This window comes from Amphibalanus amphitrite, unplaced genomic scaffold (genome assembly GCF_019059575.1).
Source record: "Amphibalanus amphitrite isolate SeventyFive unplaced genomic scaffold, NRLGWU_Aamphi_draft 000192F_arrow, whole genome shotgun sequence".
NCBI lineage: Eukaryota > Metazoa > Arthropoda > Thecostraca > Balanomorpha > Balanidae > Amphibalanus > Amphibalanus amphitrite.
Genome location: NW_024881687.1, coordinates 418198 through 431784, shown reverse-complemented (window position 1 = coordinate 431784; position 13587 = coordinate 418198). Strand labels below are relative to the sequence as shown.

The window sequence follows — 13587 nt, the reverse complement described above, 5'->3', positions numbered from 1 at the left end:
ATGAATTTCGGACGCTCGCTTCGATGCGGATGTTAAGTGTAGGTTAAACCGATTTATAGACGTAGTAACGAGACCCATTGTTGAGTTCGGGTGACTAGCGCCTTGAAACGAGATAACGTTGCGGCGTTGAAACGCTTAATACGTTTGTGGAGTAGTAATTGCATTTTCACAGCGTAGCTTGCAGCTGAGGTCCGATTTAAGGTCCCGCTCTGCTGTTGCTAGGTATGTCTGACCTGATTTTTCGGGTGGACTGGTGTTATCCATTCTGGAAACACACTGTGAAGCTGCACACGTCAGGTGCACGCCTATTTTTATTTATTTACTTATGTATTGCGAACGCTGCTTTTGTAGCAGATTGCTTAAATGCTTACCAATTACCATATCGACCAGCAAATAAGCACATACGGTTTTGTAGGAAATACTCAGCAGAATAATATTCAGTAAGCGCTATAAACATGCATTCATGAATGTATATTTTAATTGCACATCTATTCTTCATGGAAAGTACATTTTTGTTGACAGTTAAAGGGACTATCCCACCTTTAACATGGGGTTTGAGTTGAGATAGCCAAGTTTGCGGCGAGGTTCAGAAACCACTATCTATCTAGGTTGCAACCCCCAACCTCTTGGTGTTGAAGAAATTCGTTCCATTCATTTGAAAATGGGCCTTGTACAAGGCCCTATCTTCAACATGGAGCGACCGTTAGTGTGACGTCACCTCGTTTAGTCATTCTGATTTAAATGGGTTTGTTCGTGGAAAAATCGCTTAAAACTTGGTCTGAACTTTGTTGTGGTGCCTACAGAGTAAAAAGAATCAGCTTTATGACAGTAATGTGGCCTGGGGAAGGAGGTAATTTTGGGCTGTGACGTCACATATTTGAAAGTTTGTGTTTGGAATATGGGAAGCCTAAGATGTTTAATGAAAAATAAATGCCAGAACCGTGTTCCTGGTCATCCAATCTATAAAGTCGGGCACAATTTAACTGGTTTTAACAACATTTTAGAAGGTGGGATAGTCCCTTTAAAGTTTAAAGAGCGACAGACTCGACATGCCGTCACAACACATCGTCTATACGAGCACCTTCCATGTGCGTCACTGGCGTTGAATCAGAATATTTTTGGTATAGCCCAAAATAAATGTGCTAATGAGAAGGGATGCTGGAGAATGAAATGCATCCGCCATATCGAAAATGAAATATGTCATGGCCTAAATGCAGCTTCTTGTGAAGTTTCTTGTGAAGCATGACTTCGTGCTAAATTGATAGACGACACACGTGTTTAGCATCGTTGATTAAAGCCACATTTGAACGCAAAATTGTGCTTAAAAAGCGAATAGCAAGGCATAACATTAAGCAAGTACTTGATGAGCACAAGATAAATGTATGCTCAATTGCTCACTGTCATGGATGTCTCTTCACTTTTTCTTCAAACATACACCTCCTAAACAACCGGCAAATATGCATGCATACAGGATCCAGCCCTTGTGCATTATGCAAGTGTTTACCGTTTCGACTATTTGCTGGCACGATGGCACCGAAACAGATCAAGATTACACGCTTTAATTAAGGGACTCAGGGGTATACGGAATACTAAGCATATAGTTTATACATCACGGAATATATAGTCTACGACACTATATATTCGCAGACTATATATTCCGTGGTTACATTGTAGCTAACTGGAAATTCAACGCTAAAGAGAGAAAATACACTAAAAAGTGAAAACTACCTACTGGAACGAGCAGTCGTCGCGTCCGTCGAACTAATCGAACGTCGTATGATTTGGTAAATGGGGCTGATATTTACCTGTCCTTACAATACGCTGTCATTATCACATTGTGTGGAACAATTAATACAACTGTGCTGTATGGAAAACTGTCATCCCGTCCCTCCGTCTAAATAAGAGGCCTGCTGAATATACCAATGAGACAAAAGAACACTGCAAAAGACTTCTCATCAACGTGTTCATTCTCGTCCTGCCCCATTCATCTTTTATCATCCTAAAACAATGCAACTGAGTCAGCTTTAATATACCTCCATAACAAGCCGGGGAGTTCAACACATGACCTTTATACCACAATTGCGCGTATGGCCCAGCGTCTCGGCTGAGTTGCTGTCGGGTTTTCCGCATGGCCGTGTGGAAGCCGTCGGCGTCGACGTCGTGCGCGCGGCGCGTGCATCGGCACCGACGGCGGTGTGACGGCCGGGCCGGGCCGGCGGGCACACTCGACTGTCGGCAGCGACTGTCGAAGGCCGTCCGACCGGTGACAGCGGAGCTGTGACTTGTGTACCGAGCTGTGAGCCGGCGCCGCTGGCGTTGTCGAGGGAGATTAACGGGAAGGTGGCAACGAACCGGGGAGCGGCGGCAAATTCAGCTACATAAGGTGAGCTCAACTGGCGCTGTTTCCCTTTTGGTGTTGTCAGCGAGGTAATTTGTAGTAAGGACAATTTAAAGATGAATTGTGTTTGAGCTTAATGATTTATTTGTATTGTATACGACAAATTTCATGGGCCACAGCCACGCGAGTTGTTTACCAAATCGTTTCAAGCCGATGGATGACCTTAAATATATATGATAATGATGATAGGTATGTGTGATCAGTGGTGTGGAATTATTTGCAAAACATTCAAATGTGTACATTACTTTCGTGGAAAATGTCTACATAGATGTGACATGCCTACAAAATAGCTTAAATGCTTTAATGCTTTAATATGCTTGCTAAAATGCTTTAATAGCTTAAACCTGTTTGCTTGAATTCGTTTTAGGTTCTTCTTGTGACACCTGAGTTTCTGTAACAATGGTGCACCTTATATATGCTCGAAAATATGTCACGGAATAGCGGGAGCGGCCTCTCGGAAAAGGCTGCTATGCTTGCAAAATACGTACCTCAAGCAAAAAAGTATCGTATGTGTGAGAGTCTTTATTAGCTTCTTCGATATGTTCATCATATTTCATCTGAAATTGCCACTCAGTAACTTATAAATGCATTGATATTCATTCCAAAAGAACATAATCACATCGCCTATCGTTTCGATACCGCAATCAAGATTTCACAACCCCCCATTCGCACGGCTAACGCTTAACGTTGCCAGTACTTGACACTCGCGGAATGATTGCGGACCTGTTATTTGTCTGGACAACATCAACAAGAACTTTCTTGAATAAATAGGTATGTTAGATTCTGTGTTCGCAAGTGTTAAATGCATTCATATTCCTACCGTCGTTCCTTAACAATTGTGTGACCCCCATACATTTATGAAGCAATAAAATACAGCTCGCAATTCGCGCACGCATCGAGGGGAACTTCGTGGCCCGCCTATGACCCGCCGTGACCTTATCACCTCGGTCTCATACCCTCACTGGGCGCCGCGATCGATGCAGAAAACGTGCAACAGATGCTCGCTCCAAAGTAACCAAGCCTGTTGTCCTAAAGTTATGAGTAGGGAAGGCCGGGGCTAAATCTGATAATCCATCATAAAATGAAATTCCCCACAGCTGCTTCATGCCCCTGAAATAGATATTGATAATGAAAAATGTAAAATAAATGATCGCAGGGCAAATTAACTGGATTTCCTGCTCTAGTGAGTTCGAATGAAGCTATCCGAAGGGCTGTCAAATCCACTTAAAACTTCGCATGCAGCAACTCGCTTCCAATCTTGAACTTCATGGACCATCCAATTACTTGCATTTGTCCGCTATACTCTGAAACAGAATCATTCTGAGGATTGTAGTTTCATCTTAGCGATTTCACCTCCTCTTCCCGGCAGCTGTCGTCGGCGTATTGGGAAAAGTTTTGAAATAACTTACAACATGCCTTGATACCTCGCAGAGATTAGGAACACTGGACCGTAGTTATACAGCTGATTCTCGCTAATAAAGGCACGCACGGCAAAGTTTGGACAATCGCACCCGAATTTCGCTTCCGAAGTAGTGGCCAGCAATTCCTGTACGCACACTGAGCTTCTTTGTATTCACTATCTTTGAACAAGATATTGCTCTTCACGGGTCTTGCATTGTTCTGAGATACGGAGAATAATTTATCTGTTTGTGTTCTGCATGCGACTGCGGTCGAATTTAATAAACATTTCGTCCCTAACTTCCGAACGCGGTCGTTCGCTGCAAAGGATCGCATGAAGGCGCTTGCTTATTTTCAGTGTAATGAAGATATCAAAGTTAAGTTAAATTTTAGATTCAGTTTCAATCTTAATTTTGCTCAGCAACGTTTCGTCTAATCCGGACCAAACGTTCGGTCTACTTAATTACTTTTAATGTTTGTATATGGGAATGCACATTAGGCAATACCATTGCAGCGACAATCGGATTTACATATATGTCCAAATGAATAGGTAAAAATCATATAGCTACTAAGGTAGAGCCAAGCAGGACACACAGCGTCAAGCGCTTGTCACAGTCGTATAATTTTGGATGTCGTAAAATAATCACAAATCTCAACTTTACCGCCTCCCGTGTGCAACCTTTTTGGTACCTAATTTTGCCCATCCTTTCCCGACTTGGAAGCGTCAAAAACTGACGATGAGTCAGTTTCTATAAGCGAAAAACAACGAAGACAATCGCTGATGAGAGCGTGGGACTCGTCCCAAACCGTTGCGCTGGACCGAGATGGGTTTCAGCGCGGTCGTGACGAAAACTGACGGATGTGAAATGCTCATCTCTCTTTGGGACATCATGACTACATATGCATCCCGCTATATGCTGTTTAGTTTATCCCTGCAGCAATCCTGCTAAGACCTCTGACTTATTCACGACCAGTGCTGCCAACTGACATGTGATAAACTAAGGTTCTGGGACACTTGTTATGTACGCTGTGCACGACGCACGACATTTCGGTGGAAAGTCTAGCCAAACGAAGCCTGCCGACCTGATCCAGTCACTGCGATCTGGTCGCCGGCACCGTTCAACCGGCAACCGTCGCGCCAACTCGAATCAGTGCAGACAATCGACGCTGGTTGGTATAGGTTCGAAGGCATTACAGCATAGGCATGGACTAGAACGGCGGAAGAGTCATCCGAGCAAAGGAAGTATGATTGATAGAAGTTGAAATTAGTTGAAGTGCTAATATCTTTCATCGTTAGCAATGCAAGTCATAAAACATTATGTAGCAAGCCGAGAATGTGTGCGCTATTTTCAGACAAGCTGTTGGCTAACATTTGCCTCACAAATCCATAGTTCCCAATTAGGAAAAAGACACCTCTATTCTTTGTTCAAAAAGACTTCTAAAAGGCCCTCCAATACCGTCACTCGTCTTTTACCTATTACAACAGCTAAACTGACATAACCTGCTAGGAACAGTCATCTGTCCGAGCTTGAATCACCCTAACCGGTCCCGGCTTTGGCGACCGAAATGGCCTACTCTGCAATTTTACGATAATGAAGCATTAAATCAACCGTTTCATCGTGACGGTGAGGGACGTCTCAGCTGATGGTTAACATGCACAGAACGGGGACGGTCACCGGTCGCCCAGAGGTCACCGAGCGCGGGCCGTGCTCGTAGTGCCGTAACGATGGCCGTGTACCTACCGTCTAAAGCCGGCCTGAGTGGAGACTATGCGCCTGCGGCACACACCCACGCGCCATCCTTAGTGGAGGCTTAGAGGTTCCCGGAATGGCAGCACGACAAAAACAGAACATCAATGAGAGAGCAGAATTGCACAAGTTGAATGAGGCTGACGCTCGTTATCAACTTATGTTTGTGTACCTACATCCCTGCTTAATTTGTCGGCAACATGCTTTTTGAAAGGACAATGGCAGCATTCGCAAAAATAGCTTATGCAATATGCATGCATCCATCAAATATTGCACTTGCACACATTTATCTTCATTTTTAGCCAATCTCTGATAAGGGATCATTGTCTTACCAGCAAAAATACGGAACTGCGCTAAGGGAGTCTCAAAGCGAGAAATCCCCGCAGGAACATTTACTCTTTCTGAGTTCCGTCAGACAATATTGCCCCAGGGCGGTAATGGACGACCACTCCTGGGATCCTCCATAAAATGCTTATTGCGTTTCTCTCCAGAATGCAGTAGATCCCAATCTGGTCAAGTATGATACGTACGGATACGTAGGTATGTACTTTAATGAGGTTAATTTACGGCTCCCATTTGCTACATGCGATCTTCCTCCAGTACGAGTACGATATGTTATGTGCGGTACTGCTGGCTTGATCGTCTGCATTAGGCGCCGTGGGTGAGCGATAGAGATATTAACATGATTTAAAGAGACCGCGTGAGCTCAATGCCTTACAATCTCGATAGAAGACCGAACTGAAGCTCGTTGTATTAGGTACCTGTAAACACACAGCAAAGTGACGTGTTATCGCTTCAGGAAGACATGACCTATGTGATCTCTTTGTAGTTCACCGTACTCATACAAAATCGGAGAGGTTATTTGACCTAGCGAGCAGATTTTGTTTTTCTCAAACGTTTAAAGGTGCATTATTTCCATTGTCGACTTGATCGATTACACTCATGAGGTTTATGCAAACATTATTTTCCTCTAAAATGCGTTTTAAGGCATATAGTCACTTCCATACGTACATTATCCCATTCAAGAAATGTGAACACCACCAAGCGCCACTTGTTCCCACCAAGTTAAACGATTCCATTGCGTAGCTGCTGCAAGAGTATCATAACTTTGAGGTCAGTCATGCGCTAACCAACGGCCTTGGTGTGGGCTGCCGACTCGTGAACGTTAAAGGTCGCCAGCCCGAGCAATGCAAGCTGCATGCGGTTGCACGACCGTGAACTTACACCCGCCGAGTGTCAACGTTACGGAATACCCGCCGAGTGTCAACGTTACGGTGGTATTCTTGAGTCAGGTCTGATGCTCCTCGTTCATAGCCGGCTGATCCACTCGTGAATGCTTGGCGTGCCCACCCGTGAATATCCGCTCGTGAACAGTGCCAATACCTAACACGTCATTCGATGTCACTAATGTCCGGTCCGCGAATATCGGCGTGAAACTTCGTGAAATTTGCCCTATCCGTCTATTAATATGCAAAATGTACTTACATCAGAACAAAAATACGTAAACCTACCAAAAAAGCCAAGAACACCAGGCCCAGCAATACCAAAAAGTCGCTGCGGTCACGACAAAGAATCGTCACCTCTTGGAAATGTGCACGCACATTCTCACCAAAACTCTCTTAAATAAACAACGAAACTCGCCGACCCGGTGAGTTGCGCTGCGCGCAGTGAGAGGTGGGGCGATAGAGTGCCGGTGTCGCGGCGGCTGTGTACTCAGTACCGCTTTAATGGACCGATATGGGTCACCCTCCGGAGTCGGCGGGGGGTCGGTCGGACGGGCTGCTCGCCACCGTTAGACGAGAGATACGGGCTGGCGACGCGCTGTTAGAATGTCCAGCGACGGGCTCATGTCGCTTACTGACTGGGAGTGCGTTTGTGTTTTGAATCGTTATCGAGTGGAGCTTTTTCCGATCGCATTGCAGCTATATGAAATACAGTAATTAGATTAGATATAATTTAAGGAGATAAACCGGTACGATAAGCGTTTTGAACTGTCTCAATGCTGCGCTCGACATTCCTTGACAGAAGTTATCAATTATCCGGCTTGAATGGCTTGTCCCTGACAGTACGCCGAACTTGCATCGTGCAAGCATTTTCTCTGGATCAGCTGAACGTCTTTGATCGCTATATGCTGCAATATGCATTGCACTTCTCTGACAAACCTCATACTCTTCTGATTCTTGTCTGATCATGCAATGAGAGCTGCATGATCTCTACTAGTCGCATAGCCTAACTTCCGGTGGACAAAAATGATTTTTATTTTAGTTTTCTACTAATCTCGGAAGTGCCGCCGGGCGTCGGAGGCGGTCGTGACGGGCCGGGCTGTGATGTCTCGCGCCTCCTTCTTGCCGCTTCCCGTAATTGGGCGGCCGGCGATTCACATGGGAAATCATTCCAACACACTGGACTGCTCACAGACTTATTCTCCGACATGACGGTTCCATGACATAAAAAATTGTTATGATAAAACTTGTTATGTAGAGATCGTGAGCATAACCATTGTTTGGTGCGGTGCCATATTTGATCCATAGCTGCCGGTGAGCCGTCTACTCCTTGCGGCTTGCGCGGCATGGCTTTTAGTTTATCTGAAGCTTAGCAATCCAGCAGTTAACACATAGCCTCGCGGGGTCGAAGGGGCAAAAGAAACTTGATGGAAGCAGTCTTGAAATAAAACTCCCTTAATTATTACCCTTCAAATCACAAAGATGAGGGTTGATGGGCAATGACGAGAGGCAAATACCAGTAAATGGATAAAAACGGTTGCAAGTCATTAGTGAACGTGCATTCATTCACATTTACAAATGCATGCACAATTATAGAATCTAAAACTAATCGTTATCTATCCATCGCAAAACAATGACAAATATGGCGGGTGGTTTTCTTCCAATAACCGATTTCTAAGTTGACGGCGCCTTGCAACCAATGCCAAAACATTTCTGAGCTATCGCACAAGACGTTCCGCGTTAGTTTCTCCCCATAATCGTCCGGCCTGTCTTGTGTTCGTTCCATTACGCTGACCGCCGATCCGAGGGCTTACTGGAAGCTTCCGGATGTCTCGATCTGATCGAGAGCTGCAGGTAGTCCCGGAGATCTATTGGAGGCTTGAAGCCGTAAGCTCGCGGCTCTCGCAGATCCCGGTACCGATGGAACAGCGGATGACGGAGTAGACGGTTTGCGGAGGTCTGCTTTTGTGTTGACATCGGCACGGAGAGCTCTATAGAGGTTCGATGGAGGGAGAGATGGAAGTTTAGTCTATAGAGGACTAGTGCAGAAGAAGGTCCGATGGACTGTGGTAGCCGGAGGTTGGATGAAAAGATGACTGCGGCGATGGAGGCTCAGTTGTAGGGGAGAGCTGTGTAGATCCGTTGTCAAGTGTCAGGGAAGGGAAGCGGTGCAATGGTAAATGTAGTGACCCCACTCTCCTTAGTAGGCAGAGGAACTGATGGGGTGCTGTCAGCTGTATGAGGCTGTTCTTGGTATTATCCTAAGATTGCACTCGGGTCAAGTGATAGCTATGCTCTCAGAGAGATGTCACGTGCTGCCTGTAGGCAACACGTGTATTTTAATGAGGAGATTGCATACTGAGCTTTCCAAGCATCTGCGTTTGATTTGTTTGTCGTAACTTCCAGCCCCGTGCCAGACATTCACCCTAGGTTCACTTAACGTATCATTTTATATGTTATTTGTAGGCATTTGATCCATAAAAGGCTTGTATCCGAGCCTGCTCAGATACGAGCCTCAGGGCGTATAGCGTTAAACTCAATGCTTACTTTTTTCACATTTCGATTTCCCTATCAAGCAGTTGTAAGACGCTCATTTTCTATATCATTTATTACATGTAGGCTTCAATGTAACATGTTGGTAGCCGCAAAAATTTGTCGAGAACAGGTACCCATCATCAGAGTGGCATCCATAGTTCGTTAAAGCTTCACCAGCTTGCTTCACTCACCTCATGGTTCTCCATAAAATATTGGCTGCTTGGGGAGTCGCCGGCTTACCCCACCCTTCTGAATGAATCACAGCCAGGTCCAGAGCTAAATGAAACATCTGCCGTCTGTACCGGGACGTGCGCAGAAGCCGGTCTGCGAGTGAGCTCATTCCGCGCGATGGATGGGGCCATTGGAGGCCGAGGACGCAGCGATACGGAGCTATAAGGCGGCAGATAAAGTACCGGCGGGTCAGCGCTGCTGCTGGCGCACACCGATCACCGGCGCAGACCCGAAAGGGCACGCACCGCCGCTCGAAAATCGTACCAGAGGGCATGTCAAAGGGTCTAAGAGAACAGTCAATGGACATCCATGAGAGTTACGGCCTACTCAATGTCGAAAATGCTATTTAATTAAGCCTTACTGACGGAGCTGATTCTCTGAGCAGACCAATTAGCAGCTAAGCTCATTTAACAAACTGGTTCATGATTGGGGCTAAATTATCGTCCAGAACTGAAGATCTTGGAGCCGATTTACTTAAACACCGTTTAAGTTGATAAATGACCTGACACTTTGTAAAGGCAGACATCGTATAAGCGTCATGTAACCTTGTAACTCCTTGGCTAACCATTGCCGTTTCTTATTTCACAGTTCAACGCCGTTCAGCGGAAGGACTCAAGAGGGGCGACCGACCCCACGCGACTGCTTCATCTGGTCCTGGCCGCCGACACTCCGCTGCTTGGCGCTGCCACCATGTCTATGAACGCAGACACGCGGTCGCAGGCCCGCCAGCTCTACCTGGAGACGATGCTGCGCGGGCTGAACCTCACCTTCAGCGATTGGGAGGCGTTCCAGAACGGCTCCACCGCGGCGGTCACCGGTTCGACGCCAGTCATGTTCAGCGACCGTACCGAGGCCACGAGTGACATCTGTGGCGAGGGCGTACGCTGGTTGAGGGACTCCTACCGGCCCGTGCATGGCTACCTGGCACTCATGGTCTGCCTGTTCGGCTCCGTCACCAACCTCATCAACATCGTGGTGCTGACGCGGAAGGGCATGCTGTCGTCGACCAACACGATCCTCACAGGACTGGCCGCCGCCGACCTGGCCGTCATGCTGGAGTACATTCCGTTCGCCGTGCAGCACTATATCAGCGACACGGATCCGCAGTCTCACTCCCAGGTGCTCTACGTGCTGTTTCACGCGCACTTTGCCCAGATCTTCCACACGGTATCCATCTTTATGACAGTGATGCTGGCCGTGTGGCGGTTCCTGTCGATCGTCCACCCGACAGTGGCCGCCAAGCACTGCACCATGAAGCGATGCCTGACCTTCATCGTGCTAGCCTACCTGGCCTCACCCGTCATCTGTCTGCCGTCCTATTTCACGTTTGCCGTGCGCAGCCAGCCGACGCTCCAGCCGGGAGAATTCATCTACAGCATCGACATCAGCGACATCGCGAGGCGGCACAACAGGCTGCTGAACCGCGCCAACTTCTGGCTCTTCGCCGTGGTCATCAAGCTGGTGCCGTGCCTGACGCTGACGTACTTCTCGGTCCGTCTGATCCGAGTTCTGCTGGAGACGAAGCGGAGGAAGCAGCGGCTGATGTCGGGCTGCAGTCAGCTCAGCGCCGACCACCACCTCGTCCAGGACACTCGCCGGGCCGACCGCACCACTCTCATGCTGGTCGCCGTGCTGCTGCTCTTCCTCATCACCGAGTTCCCGCAGGGCATCCTCGCGCTGCTCTCGGGCGTCCTGCAGGAGCGCTTCTTCTCCATCTGCTACCAACATGTCGGTGAACTCCTCGACATCCTGGCGCTAACCAACTCGGCAGTCAACTTCCTGCTCTACTGTCTGATGAGCAAGCAGTTCCGAGAGGCGTTCAGCGCTCTGCTGAGGCGACCTGCCCACCTCAGGCCGCTGAGTCGTAGCGGTCAGCCGGCCAAGTTTCACAGCATCTCCATGACAGTACTCAACACCAACACCACGTTTGTGTGATCGTCAGACCAAGGCTGGCGGCGGCTCGATGGCGATATCGCTGCTGGAAAATATTGTGGACGGAGGGGAACTGAGGGAACTGTGCGTGCTTGTTCAAAGACGGTGATAATGAACGAAAGCGTTGCATTATTCGGCTGAAGTGTTTAAGCCGGTTGAGCGCTTCAGCCAAAGGTGGAGATGTATCGTGTATTGTTCGTGCACTACCGATAAAAACTTTGAAATTGGACGACTGCGACAGCTGGCTGATCTCACACCAGAACACTGTCCGCGTCGAATACATAGAATATCAGCGGTCCTTCCCCGAACGTGGATCTACACGGCCTACCCGAACATTACGGTGAAGTTTTCAATTACGCTGGGAAACACGGCAGACTGACAGGCCTGTGGCGACGTGGGCCGATCGTTTCCAAGCACCGTGTGCGGTACACCGTATTGGTGCGCTTGTTGTGAGTCACTCAGGACGATATAAGCTAAGCTCAAGTATTGACGAAATTTCTAGCCGTAAGTGATATGGCATGTCATTTCTTGGCTGATATACTGAATGTTGAACTATTGAAGTAGAATATATAAATAAGTATTTTTGTGACAATGAAACGATGGCGACTCGATTGTATTTAGTCGAATCTTCATGATGTACGGGTGTGGTGATTACAGTGCGTGTAAATAATGCGTATATAGAATTGTTTCAACGAGAGCATTTATACGCGGCGTTAGTTCAGAGCCTGCATTCTGCGATCCTGCATCAGTTTATGAAAAGGAAGCTTAACATTGTTGGGTCGGTTTCATGAACTGTCTCCTTTGGCTCTAAATAAGGTCGAGGTTTTCAAATTGAAGGAGCTCCTGGTACTTCGCAGTTATCATGGCTGCTTGATCTGTCATTGTTTGAGGACATGATTATCTGCCCTATAAAAGTTGACATTTCCAGATATTTGTCCTAAGTTTGCATAGCGTCTGAATCAATGTTCAATATTGAATTAACTTTCGTCTGCTACTGAAAATGGTAATTCACGATAACTGCAAATTGCCATCACATCATAAAGTCAACGTTTTGACTGTCTAACGTTTAACTCGCAAGCTCCATTACATGCATCGGGACAGTTTTCGTCTCGCTTTTTGAAAGCATGTTCTGGGTGACTGATCAAGCGGATTACACATTTGCTAAAGCCACATTGATCTAGTGGGAATCACCGGCAATAAAACCCCACGCTAATTGCTGGTACACTGCACCCAGCGGCCACCTCAAAGCTAATGTGCGCTCTGATACTAATTTAAGAGATTAGTAATGTGCGGACGCCGGACAGTGATCTAAATCTTTGTCCGCGTCTTGTCCTGATCAGTGATGGTCTGATGCTCGTGTGTGCTGTGACTGCCCGACTGAAGCACAGTAAAATGTGAAATATGTTATTTACTGTATGGAGGTCTAGGTGTTTCAATGGGGCTTAAATTTTGTCACGTGTGTTTTGTTTGTAGGTTATTTACCTTTTGCTATGTTTCCGAAGCGTTTCTGTTCCACTGTATTAGACATGCCCGTATCTCAGATGTTCCTTATACTTGCGACATTGGTTCAGTGTCCATGCGTGTTCGGACAGAAAGGCCAGAGCTTTCCCGCTGTTTACCTGTATCTATCTATAGGTACAGAGCGGACGATGTCTCGTCCGAGACCCCATTCCCGTCTCGCCGTGCCAAATGGAATGGGCGCGAACCGTCGATGAAGCATCGATTGTCTATGTATTTATGTATGCTCGCCAAATAATATGGTATTGTTACATATGTATGACTTTTTTGTGGAAAGATGGGCCGTTGCGGTGATCATCGGTCAACACGGAACACGAGCTAGTATTTACAGAGGGCTTTAACGCCATCCCCTCTTAATTAGTTTTTGCATAGTTGCGCTGAAAAGATCGTCGAAACAACTTCAAAAATAATCCGCACATTTAATCAAGGTAAGGTTAAGGCCACAAAGGTTATCAGAGGTCACATTTTCTTCATGGTGCATTCACATAAACTGTTGGTTCATATACTATACCAGTACCAGTACCTAAGCCACGATGCCTTAGGAAAATCGTTCATCTTCACGAGTTGGCGCACAGCTTGATTGACACATCCGCATCATGCTCTA

General features: G+C 46.8%; 1 protein-coding gene across 1 annotated transcript; it reads left to right on the top strand.

Annotated features, from left to right (window-relative positions):
- The first annotated feature begins 2217 nt into the window (after nucleotides 1-2217).
- On the top strand, nucleotides 2218-13236 carry LOC122384505 (G-protein coupled receptor dmsr-1-like). The gene is made up of 2 exons (XM_043372010.1): nucleotides 2218-2383; nucleotides 10122-13236. Exon 2 carries the CDS (start codon nucleotides 10224-10226, stop codon nucleotides 11466-11468), a length of 1245 nt encoding a protein of 414 aa, XP_043227945.1. The 5' UTR covers nucleotides 2218-2383; nucleotides 10122-10223; the 3' UTR covers nucleotides 11469-13236.
- Nucleotides 13237-13587: the final 351 nt, after the last annotated feature.